This window comes from Crocuta crocuta, unplaced genomic scaffold (assembly GCF_008692635.1).
Source record: "Crocuta crocuta isolate KB4526 unplaced genomic scaffold, BGI_CrCroc_1.0 scaffold266, whole genome shotgun sequence".
Lineage (NCBI taxonomy): Eukaryota > Metazoa > Chordata > Mammalia > Carnivora > Hyaenidae > Crocuta > Crocuta crocuta.
This window is the reverse complement of record NW_027531005.1, coordinates 6252543-6269467: the sequence shown is the minus strand read 5'-3', so window position 1 is coordinate 6269467 and position 16925 is coordinate 6252543. Positions and strand designations below refer to the sequence as shown.

The 16925-nt window shown below is 39.9% G+C and overlaps 1 protein-coding gene across 4 annotated transcripts in view; it reads left to right on the top strand.

The window, feature by feature from the left end:
* The window catches only part of NRF1 (nuclear respiratory factor 1), a 94141-nt gene that overhangs the window by 20874 nt on the left and 56342 nt on the right, over positions 1–16925 (top strand). For all 4 annotated transcript variants that reach the window (XM_077770755.1, XM_077770753.1, XM_077770752.1 and 1 more), the window contains exon 4: positions 7641–7781. In XM_077770755.1, coding sequence (XP_077626881.1) covers positions 7641–7781 — 141 coding nt within the window. The remainder of the gene's footprint in view (positions 1–7640; positions 7782–16925) is intronic.

Below are 16925 nucleotides of genomic sequence, written 5' to 3'. Positions count from 1 at the left end.
AACAACAGGAGAGGCCATCAGGGCACCTTGGGGGTAAGTGAGTGATGGAGTAAAAGATAGTAGGACATAGAAGTGAAATTTTGGGGGTTCACTGGTTGAGTAGGTAAAGCATGTGACTCTTCATCTCAGGGTTGTGGGTTCAAGCTACACGTTGAATATAGAGATTACTTAAAATAATCTTTTTTTAAAAAAAGTGAAATTCCATCTATATGTTCATATGTTTGAATGCAGTTTTAAAAAAGAAAAGTTATTTCTATACATTGAAGACACAAATAACAGAAAACAGACATTATCAAAAATACTTCCAAAAGATTGTCACTGAAATAGAACAGAAAAGAGAAAAATCTCCTAGGTATCTTAATAGCCCCTCAACTTGAGCAAAACTATAAACTTAAATCTTCTCCTCCACCAAAAAACAAACAAAAAAATCTAATGTCTGTTTCAGTGTCTGTCTCTCCCTCATCCGGTTATGCAAGGCAGAAGCGTAGAACCATTTCTGGCACCTCCCTGTCTCTCCTTTCCTCCCCACACCCATTATTTTGTTCTCCATTTCCTAAATAGCTCTCAAATTTGCCCAATTTTCTCTGTTTCCATTGCCACAAGCCTGGCTCCCAACTCTGGTGTCCATCCACTTCCCTTTCAGCAGGAGGCCTCTGTGTGACTCTCCTCAGCCCCAGCCATGCCTTCCCCCTCCTCAGCTTCTCTCCACTCCAGCCACAAGAGTCTCCGCTCATTCCTTTGCACAAACTCTGCTTCATCCCTCCACAGAGCTTTTGTGTATGCTCTTAACTCCAATTTGCTCTCTTTCTGACCTCCTTCCTCACCTTATACTTAAGAATTCAGTTCAGTTGACACTTCCTCTGTGAAGCCTTCTCTCACCTCCTGCACAAGTCATAGCTTCTTGTTCTAGCCAAGGCTCTCACCGCATCTCTGTCTACTTACTACAGATGGACTCTTATTTGTGTGATTATTTGATCACTGTCTGTCCCCACCTAGATTGTGAGCCCCAAGACAGGAGGACTGGATCTACTTTGTTGTCCATTATGCTCCCAGTGCCACACATTCCCCCTGCCACGAGTAGTTGCTCAGTAATATTTGTTGAATGAATGAATCACCTTAAACATCGGCAGCACTCAGCAATGCAGATTTGGTCTCTGGGCTCTAATGCTACATTGGATCTCAACTGAGACCTTGAGAAGTAAAGAACAATGAAGTTAGCTTCTGTTCTTCTTTATAGTACTTGTCCCGGTTTGCATTTATACATTTATTTTTGTGGTAATATTTGTCCTATCCACTAAATAGGAATATACACAATAATGGGACACTGTGACTGATAAATTTGCTTTCCGTTTTGTCCTCAGCCCTTCCTTAGCACAGTGCCTAGTATACAGGAGATGAATAATAAATATTCATCATTATGATGGTTGGCTGGCTGGAGGAGCTACCGGGTTCAGAGATCGCATATGCCATGTCTATATTTGTAATGTGGGATAGTGAAATAAAACCAGCTGAACTCTCAGAAAGAGCCTTCAACCCTGACATAGAACAAGATATCCTTCTCCAGAAGCTCAGGGTTTCTCTACATTGCTTGGGATCTAGACTTTCAGATCTAACGTTCTCTGCAGTGTAAAACCTTTGTCTTCTTAAGCCTCAGGTTTTAAAACAAAAAACAAGTTAAAAGACTTCCAGAGCAACTCCATTGAGTGTTTTGACCCTTTCTGATATCTTTCTTAAGTGAACATGTGGCTCCCATAGTAAAACATAGCATTACTAACATTTAGACAAGCGAATTCAGTATTCTCAATGGGCTGGTATTAAACTAGAGTGGGCATATATAACTAAAACTCCACATTCGTGAAAACTGTTTTTAAGCTTTGATTTTTTGTGTACTTCTCCACATGGATTTTTCCTACATGTTGCTCAGTGTCCTCATGTGTAAAATAAGGGTAATACCTACCTCACTGGGGAGCAGTAGAAATTAATTAAAGTTGATTATCATCCCCCTATATATGTTTATAGAGAGCTAGCATGAAAAGCATTGGCAAATGGTAGATTTTTTTAAGTTGCCGTGCCCTGAGGGCATTCTCTTGGCTCACTGCCATGTCCCATACTTTTATAGGCATGGTAGAAATAGGCCTAGAAATACTTTGTTGAGGAACAGAGAGAGAATTTCTCTCCTTTTTCAAAAGAACTTGAGATGGAGCTCTCTCCTCAGAGTTAATAATCCATAGCGTTTAGATGGGGATACACTGGAAATGACTAACCAGTTCTACAGGTACAGAAATTAGTCAGTCATAGAGGCAAGAGGTAGCTCTGGGGCTGTCACCAGCTTCTTTGAAATATCATCCTTATGTCTTCAATTCCTCTTTCCCAGTAGATGGGTGGACTCTGGAGTTGGTCGTGATTTCTTGTTCTAAGTCATTCACTTTTTTATATAAATTTTTAAAAATAGCTTTGAGTTGGAAATGTGGCAGCATATTTAAAAAATAGTAAAGAATACCATATGGTTTCCCTCATGTATGGACTCTAAGAAACAAAACAAATGAACAAAGAAAAAAAAAGAGAAACCGAAAAGCAGACTCTTAACTTTAGAGAAAAACTGATGGTTACCAGAGGGGAGGGAGGGAGGGGGGAATGCGTAAAGCAAGTGAGGGGGATTAAGAGTACACTTATCATGATGAGCACTGAGTAAAGTATAGAATTGTTGACTCACTATATTGTACACCCCAAAATAATATAGCACTGTATGTTGCTGGAATTAAAATTTTTAACAATAATAAAGTAAAAAATCTTGATTTATCTACATACCTAACAAATAACTAACACTGTTAGATACACAGTATGAGATAAGAATTCCATCCAAGTCCTTTGAGGTTTCAAGGTCCAAAACTAGGGATCCAGGAAGCAAGGGGGAAAATTAGGGATCTGGACTGAGGCAGGGGAGGAAAGAGGCTAACATTGGGGCTGGACAGAATAGGGTGAGGCCAACATAACTTCCCGGGCCAGAGCCTGTGGCGTAGCTCCGCGCCGGGTGTGCTTGAGGATCATGGGTCTGCGGGCAGCTCTGCACTGGGGCCTCTTTTTGTTACATACCTCAGATGACAATATATTTTTCATTTCCGAGGAGCTCATAGGTTAAAAAAAAAAATTTTTTTTAATCTTCCATGAGACCTTCCTGAAAACTTGTCTTTTCTCCAGAAAAGCTTCAGGTATACAAAAGAACTATGATATCTTGTCTGGGACTATCTTTGCTACCAGACTAAAAGCCCATTGATATTATGGTTGTAGCAGCCAATTCTTAAATCCTCAACAAGCACTTTCTGTGCCCAGAACTCTAATGGCTCTTATAAATACCCTAAACACTTTCCATCTCTGGCAATTATAAGAATGTTTGTTAATATATCATCTGCACGTGTTTGAATATGTCAACTATTTCATAATATATGTTAAACAAAAGACCCAGTCCCTGTGCTCAGCGATGTCACACACTAGTTGAATATGGGATATACAACAATCTAAGTGACCATTTGAGTTTTTATGAATTTAAAAAGGACTAAGAATTGTGGCTAGAACACTTAGGGATTTTTCTTAAAGGAAGTAGAAATTGAGTTGGGCCTTGAAAGATGGATAATGTTTGGATAGGAAGCAGAATTAAAGACCCAGAGGTAGAAAAGAACTTGTTAGATGCAAAAGTTAGTGAGGAAACTGGCCATCTAAGAGGGTGCCGTTACCATAGTCTACAGAGCTGGGCAGGCACAACTGTATCTGGTGGCCCCGGTGGAAAAGTAGGGAATGATTAGAAAGGTTGGAACACTGGACTGAGAGTTTGGACTTCATCCTGTGAGAAGTGGCGAGCTGTAGAAGTGGTTTTGAGAAAAAAAGAAATGATAGCTAAGTGGCTGAACATACAGGCTTTGGAGCTAGATAAAAATTAGCGTGGTTTTGGGGCGCCTGGGTGGCTTAGTCAGTTAAGCGTCCGACTTTCGCTTAGGTCATGATCTCGCAGTTCGTGGGTTCGAGCCCCGCGTCGGGCTCTGTGTTGACTGCCAGCTCAGAGCCTGGAGCCTGTTTCAGTCTGTGACTCCCCCTCTCTCTGACCCTCCCCTGCTCACGCTGTCTCTCTCTCTCTCTCCTAGAAATAAATAAAAAACATTAAAAAATTTAAAAAAAAATTAGCGTGGTTTGCACCTGTATTGCTGTTAAACTAGCCATATGATTCAGGGAAGTTACTTAAGTTTATTAAGCCTTGTTTTTCTTAGCTGTACAATGGGTATACTAGAATTTTCCTTCTAGAATTATGGGAAGATTAATTGACATAATATATGAAGTACTTGACACCTAGTAAGTGATCAATAAATCATATTCAATGTTTCAGAAACTTATTTTCACATAGTCCCAAAAGGGCTGAGGTTTTTTTTGTTTTCCTCTCTAATAAGCTTTTTAATTTTTTTAATAGTAAAAATTTGTTTTCAAGCAACTCTTATGTTCAAACAAACAAAATGTAGGATTCCAAGAATTAAAAGTGAGTGGGCTGAGTTTTTTTTTAATACTTTTTTTTTTTTTTTAAAGTAATCTCTATACCCAACGTAAGCTTGAACTCACAACTTTGAGATCAAGAGTCACATACTCTACTGACTGAGCCAGCCTGGCACCCTGGGCTCAGATATTTTAAATGGCATTGGTCTATAGGATGAATCGAGGGAAGAGAGATTGGTAGATGGACTAGCTGCTTTTGTTTCTAAGTGGTTTTTAACTCTGTAAAAACCAGTTAGTTGACAGTAACATTGGTATGAAGTAATAAATAGAAGTTGGTTTTTAAAATAGAAGTTGGAAAAAACTCTATTTCCTCATATCTGTGACATCAGCAGTTAGAAGATGCACCATTATGTATGCACCATGAAGAAAGAGAAAACATTGACAAACTCTGGCAGTGCTTATCACTTAAGACTTCTTATTTTGTATGTATTGAAAGAACTTTTTCAAGCTTATTTAGGCATAGATTTTAATCACATTGCATTTTTATATAATACGTAAAAAGGAAAAGGAAAGTGAAATAAATTGATACTCCTAAAACTTCCTCACTTTCACAGCTCAGCGCTTCCGAATGACTTCTTGTTTCAAAGACATCATTGGCTGTGGCATTTCATTAATACTGCCCTCTGTGCCATCAAGAGCATGGGTGGTGCTACGTGTCTCTAGAAAGTGCTCTGCTATTGTCTCCAACTGCAACACGCTGGATGCTGGGGCTTCTTGATCTTACCGTAAATATCACTGGGGAGACTATCCAACTATAACAAGACTCCCATTCTTTTCTCAAATGGTGCTCAATGGTTTGTTGATTGAAAAGGCAAGGGATTGCATTGCTCCCAGAGATAACAGCCATGTCCATATGTGCAGGAAGTGACAGCTGTGCCCCAGGTTGCCTCATCCACAGCAGTTTAAAGATGTATGCCAGTTTCAGGGGCACCTGGGCAACTCAGTTGGTTAAGCGTCTGACTTGGGTTCAGGTGATGATCTTGCAGTTCGTGGGTTCGAGCCCCATGGTGGGCTCGGTGTTGGCAGCTCAGAGCCTGGAGCCTGCTTCAGATTCTTTGTCCCTCTTTCTGTCCCTTGCCTGCTCACACTCTGTCTGTCTCTCTCTCTCTCTCTCAAATTAAAAAAAAATTTATAAAAGAGGTATCCCAATTTCAGAGGACTGATAAATATGAAAAAAAATATCAGAGTTGATAAATCAGATAGAATTAAGGCACTAGCTTGAGAATTCTGGGAAACTTGACTGAGTAACCTTAAAAATACTGTGGTCACAGCTGAAGTTTTGTTGTAAATTACTCAGGAATGCTCTACCAGCAGTTTTTTTTTTTTTGATACTCAAGATATTTTTAAGGACTTAACATGGCACTGATAAGTTTAGCAAATGCCTGGGTGTGAATTCCTAGAATTTTTCCAATCCATAAAAAATGACCAAAATTGTTTGAAACTGGCTGATAATGTATTCGTAATAATCTAATGATTTCCTGTCTTTGAATACCAAGTGTTTCCAGTACAATGAAATTTATTTTTATACTATGATCATTCACTCTTACTGTGGGCCTACATACTAATATAATGATTTGACCTAATACATTAAAGTTCAAAGACCAGAACTTAGGCTTATAAGATTGAGTTTTTCGTCGGCTGGTAGTGTAAAAACTCTGTATAGGATACAGAAACCTAGAGCACAGAAAATATAAATCCGTAAGTTGGCATGGCAACACCAGCTGCTTATGTTATAATAAATACGCTGGCAATGATTTTTCAAACTTTCTTTTTTTGTTAGAAACCAGGATAAAACTGAATCTCTAGGATGATAACAGTTCTACACATTTGTATTATTTTTCTTTTATCCCCTTCATTGTTGACCTATTTGAAAGGTTCTACAACTGCAAAAGTTGTACTTCATAGCCAACAATAATTTATAGTTTTCCCCATGCATGAGGGGGCGTATGGGAATCTTTCTTTTTTAACCTTCATAATGAGATACTATATAAGGAAGTTTGTCCTGATCAGGGTCCAGTCTGGAGCAGAAAACTCGGGACCCAAACATTGCTGTAATTTCTGGGATCCCTCATTTTCTTTTCCCTTATTTCCTAAGATAATGGCTGAGCCCTAAAAGCAAGCCAGAGCCCTGAAAGCAAGTTAATTTCCTACCCCATCTTGTCACATTTCCAAAATTCCGTGGCTTCCTGGTTATCCCCAAAGGTGTCCTTATCCCCCCGTGTGTTCTTGTAAGTGAATGCACCCATTATTGGTGGTTGTCGGACCCTATGTCTGCCTGCTGTTTCTGCTCATCATGGAGGAATGTGTGTATGTACAATGCGCTGCTGTTAAGTCTCTGTCTTTGGAGAAACCTTTCACTGGTAGTAGAAGGAAAGGAGTCAGAACAATGACACCTGGTTCAGACCTACGTGTCTGAGCTACAGAGGTATCATGGGTTTGAAGTTGACCTCTGTCACCAAGGAGTACCAGAAAGGAGGAAGGCGTGACCTGCGGGGCTCTCCCTTGGCCTTGGGCCTTATACCGATAGTGGTACCTTTGACGCACAGCTACAGTATATGCTTCTTGTTGTTTCCTCCAGTGCATTCAGCCCAGCCTCTCGAGCACTGAATCACCTGTTGGGTAGTCTGGCCTTGCAGGAAAGTAGCAGCAGTTTCAGATAGGTTGCTTAGAGTTTTAGAGATGCAAGTCCTTGATGATCTTGGAAGTGATTTTGGTGATGAACTGCCACAGCCAGGTCTTAATCAGATGGCCTGGGAAACACAGAATAAGGAATTCCATTCCTATTAGGTCTGCAACAGGTGATGGGGCCAGTGTTGACGGAGACAACGTGATTTTAACTGAGAAGCAGTGTTTCTGTTAAGCTTTTTCCACTGGCTCCTTTCTACTGATATTACCTGTAATTTCATCATCTTTTTACTTAACTCTGTACGGTGTGATGTCTTTGGGGCCATCGGGTATTTTTATCTGCTCTTTGTAGAACTGTTTGTTCTTAGGGCTCTGCTTAGGGTTGAGGGGGGGCGGCCCCACCCACCCTACGGTTGCTGGGCACCAACCCTCCGTGGCTGTGGGGCATCTTGTTTACTTCTGCCCTTAATTCCCTGCAGGTGCGCAAGTACAAGAGTATGATCCTGGAAGACCTGGAGTCGGCCCTGGCAGAACACGCCCCTGCACCACAGGAGGTTAACTCAGAGCTGCCCCCTCTCACCATCGATGGAATTCCAGTCTCTGTGGACAAAATGACCCAGGTAAGGGGCGGGCCGGGAGGAGGAGACAGAAAGGCAAGTGGCCCGGGTGTGGGCGGGCCTCGGATCACATTTCTCAGTTTTGTGCTCAGGTGACACCAGCGGGGAGAGAGAGATACATAGGCTGGAGTCTGACAGTGAGGCGGTGACAGCCTTGGGAAAGAGAATGTAGTGTTCGAAGAATGCTCCCACCCAAAGAACATGGATATGGTCTCCTCCTTGGTTGGCAGCTCTTTCCTTTCACTTGGGCTGTTGGGTTAGATAAAGAAACTCTTGGCTTGGAGTTGGTTTGAACAGGTAACTGTTAGGACTTTGATGAATCACCATCAAGCAGGGCAGATAAACTGTTAGTCTGAGTTGCTCCTCTTTTCTATGTGAATTCTGAAAGCCACCACGCTGTCGCCAAGGCTCCCCTCTCTGGGGAGTAAGTATGCAAAACTCACAAGGACGCCCCCCCCACCCCCCCGAGCCATTTCTTCCCTCCTCTTTCTTTGACAAGGGAAGTCCAAGTGTACTTAGCCTGATAAGTCAGCATACCTCAGGAATTTTGCTGAGATGGTCCATTTTAAATGTCTCAGCTTTGAAAGTGATAGCTTGATTCAAGATCAACTGCCCTTTTGTGACATTTTCCCACCGTATTTCTTTATTAATATACAGCTTTCTTGTTAAATCCAGTTGTGAGTTTTCTTTCCTTTTCTTATTCAGTGTCTTCCAGCAACAGTTAACCCAGTTGATTATTCCTTCCTTCCTTTTTTTCTTTTTGCCCCACCCCCAATTATTCCTTCCTTCTTAAAATGCTTTCTGCTCTGTTTCTGACCCCACACCCTCCTGAACACCTTCCTACCTCATGGTGCTCTCGCTCAGCTCTTCTGCTGGCTCTTCTTCCTGTTCTCAATTGATCAATATTGGCATGTCCCTATCTTTAGTTTCTTTCCAAGGGTCTTATCTCGTCCTGTGGGCTTTATGTCTCCTCTATATGCCGTTTACAACCTGGCTTATACCCCATGTTCGACTCCAGTGCCCCGTGTTCCCCACGACCTTTGATCGCCCCACCCTCCATTCCCCCTCCTGCCTGCTGTATCAGTTAACAGCACCGCCATCTGTCTGGTTCCTCAAGTGCTAGAAGGAGCAACCCTTCCTTTCCCTGTTTTGCCTCACTCGCCATGTGATTTCATTAGCAAGTCATGTGAGTTCAGCTCTGAGATGTACCCTAAGTCTGCCCGCTCTTCTTAGTTCCCATCACCACCCTTGCCCAAGCCAAGCATCCCTCCCATGGAGACTATTTCAGCGCTTCGGGTCTGTCGCTCTCCTGGTTGTGGGTCTTGCTCGACTGCAGGCTGTGCTTCACAGAGCCACCAGGGGTTTTTTTAAAGACTTAAGTCGGCTCGGGGCGCCTGGGTGGCTCAGTCGGTTGGGCGGCCGACTTTCGCTTAGGTCATGATCTCATGGTTCGTGGGTTCGAGCCCCGCGTCGGGCTCTGTGCTGACTGCCAGCTCAGAGCCTGGAGCCTGTTTCAGTCTGTGACTCCCTCTCTCTCTGACCCTCCCTGCTCACGCTCTCTCTCTCTCCTAGAAATAAATAAAAAACATTCATTTAAAAAAAAAACAAAAAACTTAAGTCGGCTCTTATTACTGTCTTGTTTAAGCCTTTTCATGGCTTTTCATTATTCCTAGAATCAAATTCAGACGCTGCTATGGCCTCTGAAGCCCTGTATAGTCTGAGAATCCAGCTTCATTCTCCCTCTCAGTCACTGTGCTCTCGCCACACTGGCCTTTTTGTCAAACGCTCCAGGCCTGTTCTTTCAGTTTTGCTGTTTCCTCTGCCTGCAACACTGTTTTCCCGGATCATTGCATGCTTAACCTTATGTTACTCAACGCCTGGCTTAGACATCACCTCCTGAGACAAGCCTTTCTTGATTATCCCACCTAATGGGGCTTTCTCCTTGCTACCAAGTCGTATCCTAATGCATCCCCTATTTTACTGTTTTGTAACACTGATTACCCTGGAACTAGCTTATTCATTAGCATTCATATTTGTCTGCGGTCTGTCCTTCCAGCTAGAGTTTGAGAGAGATTTAGCTCTGTCCTTTACTGCTGTCCACTACCGTTCCCAGCACCTAAGTAACCTCTAAATTCTAAATAATAGGATCTGTTCAGTAAATGACTCAGGGTCAGGGTAAAACGAGGCCAGTATGATAGGTGCCCAGATTGCAGGTCTCCTACTGGGGTGTTCACTGGCTCTAGACATAGATGCTGCTACTCAAGAGGTGGCACTTCTTTTCCTTGCTAAGTCTGAACCTGCAACATAGCCTACAGCAATACAACATTTTGTAAAGCCAAATTGTGATCTTCTGCTTGTTGGGTTCATAGATCTTTCTTCGGACATTTGGAGACTATCTAAATAATGGTTCAAAAAGGAAAGCATTATCTAATCTTTTTTTCTGTCAATTCATACCTGTTATTTTGTCCTGAGGACCATTCTGATTCATGAAAGAAAACAGGTGAATTTTTTTTACTTGGTTGACATAGAGTCTACTCGGGGGGCACCTGGTGGCTCAGTCAGTTAAGCATCCGACTCTTGATTTTGGCTCAGGTCATGATCTCACAGACCATGAGATCAAGCCCTGAGTCAGGCTCTTCACTGACAGAGGGGAGCCTGCTTGAGATATTTTCTCTCCCCCTCTCTCTGCTCCTCCCCTGCTTGCTCTCTCTCAAAATAAATAAATAAACGTTAAAAAGAAAAGAATCTATGCTGTATCTCAGATATAAAGTATATCTAAAGCTGACGAAGCTTCTGATTAAGAATACTCTGTCATGAGGCACCTGGGTGGCTCAGTAGGTTGGGCATCCGGCTTCGGCTCTGGTCATGATCTCACAGTTCGTGAGTTTGAGCCCCGTGTCAGGTTCTGTGCTGACGGCTCAGAGCCTGGAGCCTGCTTTGAATTCTGTGTCTCATTCTCTCTCTGCCCCTTATCTGCTCACAATCTGTCTGTTTCTCTCTGTCTCGAGAATAAATAAATATTAAAAAAATTTTTTTTAAATGCTCTGTCAGGAAGCACCTGGATGTCTCCGTCAGTTAAGTATCCAAATCTTGATTTCAGCCCAGGTCATGGTGTCATGGTTTTGAGATTGAGCCCCACATTGGGCTATGCCCTGACCGCGTAGAGCCTGCTTATAATTCTCTCCTTCTCTCTTTGCCCCTCCCCTGCTTGCACTTGCTGCATGTGTTCTCTCTTTCTCAAAATAAATAAACTTTAAAAAAAGAGTACTGTGTTAGGTATGTGAGGCACTATTCCCTCTCCCGTGATGGGCATTTTTTCCTTCTTTGTCATGTTTGGTGTGTGAGGTTGAAATAATCTGAGGATTTGATTATATTAAATCATCATTTATATTACATTAAATAATCTGAGGTTTTGATTGTATTAAATGATTAATTCAAATCATCATTAAATCATATCACTGGTAGTTATGAAACTTGGCTGATGGCCTCAGAAGTCAGAACAAACAGTTTAATTTTCATGTTGGAGGTAAAACATTTGAAACTGTCGTTTTCCATTTTTGTGAAATATTCACTCAGGAGAGCTTTGTGTAATGAAGGATCCAAGGGAAGCTGGTACTTTGTTGGGGGCGTACATTTTCTTCATCGTCCTCCATTCCTTTCTTTCCCTTCTCCTCACAGATCATGACTAAAAAGCACTACGTAACAAAACAAAACAAACAGATGGTGAAGTGTGAGCACCAGCTCCTAAGTGAATGGGAATTTCTGAGTAGTTGGATGCTAGGTTTTTACCCCGGAACCTTTTTTTCTCTCAGATACTTATCCTTAATGTGAGCCAGTTACCTTTTTTCCTAATTGATCCTAAGGCTTTTCACTATTAATGGCAGTAAAAGCAGGTGTTACTTCAAACCAAAGCTCGACAAGAAAAGGAATGGGAATATGAGCATTTTAACACGCTGTCAATAGAAATAAGCAGTGGTATGATCTTTCCAGAAAGCAGGTTGGCAGTGCGTATCAAAATGTGTATGTCCTGCCCTCTAAGTGAGCAAAGATGTTATGTTCATGGCATTGTTTATAATAGGAAAATCTGGGAACAATGTGCTTAATAAATTATAGTAGTGATGTTTAATGTTTACATTCAAGAACAGCAGCTCCCAGAAGAGACTAGAAGTTTACTTTCCAACAAAAAATTAGACACTAAAAATGCTGACTTGCTGTCTGTTGCAGTGGGATAGAGAGTTCCAGTAGTTTGAACTGCTTGTAAAATAACATTTCTTATGTACTCTAATTTGAGTGCTCTATTTAGTACTTTGTTTAGCACTTCATTTTATGTTTCTTTGGTAGGGGGCTAGTTGTTTTTTTTTTTTTTCCAGGAAATATATAATTGAGTTAATCAATTTCATTTGTGTAAATATGCACATAAAACTTGCCTCTGTGTGTGTGTGTGTGTGTGTGTGTGTGTATAACTTTAGAGAGATATAAATCTATTTACTGTAGGACCAAAATATTAACAGTGATTATCTATGCATTGTGGCATTATGGGCGATTTTCATTTTCTTTGTCTAATAAGCATGAGTTACTTTTTTTTTTTTAATTAAAAACTTTTTTAACATTTATTTATTTTTGAGAGAGAGAAAACAAAAGTTAGGGAGGGGCTGAGAAAAGGAGACAGAGGATCAGAAGCAGGCTCTCCACTGTGAGCATAGAGCCTGATGTGAGGCTCAAACTCATGAACAGTGAGATCATGACCTAAGCTGAAATCAAAAGTTGGCCGCTTAACCAACTGAGCCACCCAGGCACCCCAAACATGACATTACTTTTATAACCATAGAAAAATATATTTTCATATTTATATTAAACTTGAATTTTTTAAAGTACAGTTTGTTGAAGTTTTGTTTGATTTTTGTGTTTAAATGAAGATGTTAACAACTCTTTTTCTTTCTCTTATTTTTCTTCTCTGTAGCTACTGTGTTTTGGAAGGCATACTACGAAGTTATGTACAGGGGTATCTCATTTAATCCTTGCCATCCAGAGTGTGTGTGTGTGTATGTAATCCCTATTTTGTAGTCAAGGAAGCAAAGCTCATATATGGTCAGTAGCCATAAAGGACAAAGTAAATTTAATTGGATGCCAATTCTAGAATTCAGACCATATGGGCAATCCACGACTTCCTTGAAGTGATAAAATTCTAGAATTGTAAAAATGCACTGTAACAGAGATGGCCTTAGGTTGACCAGACCCTCTATTAATTATCTCTACTGAATGCTGTAAAGATGACTAATGTTTATATTGATGATCCTTCCTCACAAATATAATTCTATATGGAATCCTAAAATGAGTTCTGAATCATCCAGAGTCGGTAAATTATGTTTGATATTGCTCTGATGTTATGTGTTCCATTATTTTAATTCTTTACAAATTTGAGAGTTAGCATGGTTTATTAGAATTGGAAGGTCTGGACTCTAGTCCGAATCCTATCACATAGAGCACATCTTCTGAAAGTGAGAATTGTCTATCCCCTCCTACTTTATGGAGTCCAAGGAAGAAAAAATGAGGTATTACAGGGAAGGCGCTCTGAAAACTAAGGCATGACACAAAGATTTTATTACCAGTTAGTAATACTAACTATATGAACTTTTGAATAACCTAAACATACCATTTCTCACCCATTTTTCACCTACACAAAGTTAGTGAATCTGGAATTTTTATTTGGCTCAGCAATAAAGTAGGACAATACAGGTGACAATATATTTTAAAAATGAGGCATAAAGAGAGGAAACAACTTATGAAGCAAGCTAATGACAAACAGAAATGGAATTGAATGGTTGAGTCCATATTGCTCGTGCTTTTTCTGTCTTTCTTTCTGTAAAACTATATTGTAATCATCACTCAGGCTGAGTATTTCAGCTCATATGCACTAAACATTTACTGTTTTAAAAGAATTTCTTGGGGCACCTGGTTGGTTCAGTCGGTTAAGCGTTGACCTTGGCTCAGGTCATGATCTCACAGTTCATGAGTTGGAGCCCCGTGTCGGGCTCTGTGCTGACAGCTCAGAGAATCTGGAGCCTGCTTTGGATTCTTTGTCTCCCTCTCTCTCTGCCCTTCCCCAACCCTTGTTCTGTCTCTCTCTCTCTCTGTCTCAAAAATAAGTAAACATTAGAACAAATTTTAATAAAATAAAAATAAAGGAATTTCTTGACTTGCTCTAACTATTGAAATTGTCTCCTACACAAATTGAAATTACATATGATAGGGTATTTTAACTTCTGTGTGAACTGAATGCCATGGTTCTTTTAGGAAGCAGCTCTGTAGTTTTGGTTCTTGTTTTTTTACTTATTTTTGTTTTATATCTTGATCCTGATAAAGTATTTTGTGTGTACGTGTGGTTAAAAAAAAAACTACATACTTTTGTAATATTTTTAGTGCTAAAATAAAAACTTGCATTTCTGGCACCTTTAAGAATGGTAACTAGAACTTATCCCATATCTGCCTGCCTCCTTGCATAAGACTTGAAGGAGGTTGAGATAAGGCTGAAAAGAAGAAATCGTTAATTCGGTGGAGATTTTACAACCCCAGAATTCATTTGCAATGAAGTAATGGAGTCACTTTTTTCAGAGATTTTGAAAGTCAGGTTAGCAAAATTTTATAGGATACTTCAAACCAGGGGCCACAGGATGTACTAAATCATGCTTCTCAAACTTCAGTGTGCATAAGAGCTCCGAGTGAATCAGTAGGTCTTGAGTGGGACCTGAGGTTCTGCCTTCTAGCAAGCTCCCAGGTGATGACAGTGCCGCTGCTGATTCCCAGACTATACTTTGAATTTAGGAATTATGTCATTGCTTGAAGAGTCTCTAAGCAATAATTGTGATATTGTTAGTGGAAAATCAGTTCTTCTCTTTACCACACTTGAGTCCAGTAAGATTCTCTTGTTCTTGGGAGGTTGTAAATCTTCTTGGAATTTGGCTAGAAGAGATCCAAGCAAAGATCATAATTACAGGAGAAACATCTCTGGAAAAAGCAGTCCAGAGTTATTGGTTAAAATTTAGTCCTTTTTGAGACAAAGAAGGGCACTACATAATCATAAAAGGATAAAATCAGAAATTAAGAGAAGTAATAACCAACACCATAGAAATACAAAGGATTATAAGAGCATATTGTAAAACATTATAATCCAATAAATTGGACAACCTAGAAGAAATGGATAATTCCTAGAAACATACACCCTTCCAAAACCAAATCAGGAAGAAATTGAAAATTTGAACAGACTGAAATTACTAGTCATGAAATTGAGTCCATAATTTTTTTAAAAAACCCAACTTCCAACAAACAAAAGTCTAGGACCAGGTGGCTTCACAGGTGAATTCTACCAAATATTTAAAGAAGATGAAGGGGTGACCTCAGTGGCTCAGTCAGTTAAGTGTCCGACTTGAGTTCAGGTCATGATCTTGCCATCTGTGAATTCGAGCCCTGTATGGAGCTGTCAGCACAGAACCTAGAGCCTGCTTCAGACTCTGTGTCTCCCTCTCTCTCTCTCTCTGCCCCTCCCCTACTCACTCTCTGTCACTCTCTGTCTCTCAAAAATGAATAAACATTAAAAAAAAAAAAAAAAAGAATTAAAGAAGAGGGTTGCCTGGATGGCTCAGTCAGTTAAGTATCCAACTTTAGCTCAGGTCATGATCTCAGGGTTCATTAGTTCAAGCCCCATGTTGGGCTTTGTACTGACAGTGCGGAGCCTGCTTAGGATTCTGTCTCCCTCTCTCTCTGCCACTATCTCTCTCTCTCAAAATAAATAAATAAAAATTTTAATAAAACAACAAAGAGTTAATACCTATCTCAAACTATTCCAGAAAAAGAGAAGTGAAATTTTCAAATTAGTTCTACAAGGCCATGATTTCAAAGCCAGGAAAAGACACTACAAACAAAGAAAACTACAAGCCAATAGCTCTGATGCACATAGGTGCAAAAATTCTGAACAGCATATTAGCAAATTGAATTCAACAATACATTTTTAAAAAATCATTCCCTGGGATCAAATGGGATTTATTCAGGGGATGCAAGAGTGGTTCAGTATTGACAAATCAATTCGTGTGATACATCACATTAACAAGAGGAAGGTTAAAAACCATATGGTCATCTCATGAGATACAGAAAATGTATTTGACAAAATACAACATCCATTCGTGATTTAAAAAAAAAGAAAACTCTCAACAAAGTGGCTTTAGAGGGAACATGCCTCAACATAATAAAGCCCATCTATGGGCTTTATTCCCCACATTATACTGAGTGGGGAAAAACTGAGAGCTTTTTCTCTAAGATCAAGAAGACAGGGATGTCCATTCTCGCTGCTTTTACTCAGCATAATACTGGAAGTCTTAATCACAGCACTCAGATAAGAAAAAGAAATAAAAGGCATCCAAATTGGTAAGGAAGAAGAATAAAGCTGTTAATATTTGCAGATGACATGATACTATATATAGAAACCCTAAATACTCCAGCAAAAATCTATGTGAACTGATAAATTCAGTAAAGTTGCAGGATACAAAATTAATATACAGAAATTTGTTGAATTTCTATGCACTAATAACAAAGTAGCAGAAAGAGAAATGAAGAAAACAATTCCATTTACGATTGCACCAAAAAGAATAAAATACTTAGGAATAAATTTAAGCAAAGAGTAAACGACCTGTACTCTTAAAACTGTAAAATATTGATGAAAGAAATTGAAGAAGACACAAGCAAATGGAAAGATACTCTGCTCATGGATTGGAAGAATTAATAATGTTAAAATATCCATACTACCCAAAGCAATCCATAGATTCACTGTAATCCTTAATCAAAATTCCAATAGCATTTCTTCACAGAATTAGAACAAATAATCCTAAAATTTCTGTAGAACCACAAAAGATCTCAAGTAGCCAAAGCAATCTTGAGAAAGAAGAACACAGCTAGAGGTATCATAATCCTGGATTTCAGATATACTACAAAACTGTAGTAATCAGAATAATCTGGTACTGGCACGAAAATAGGTACATAGATCAATAGAACAGAATAAACAGCCCAGAGATAAACCCACCTTTATATGGTCAATTAATCTATGACCACAGAGGTAAGAATATAAAATGTACACTCTCTTCAAAAAATGGTGCTGGG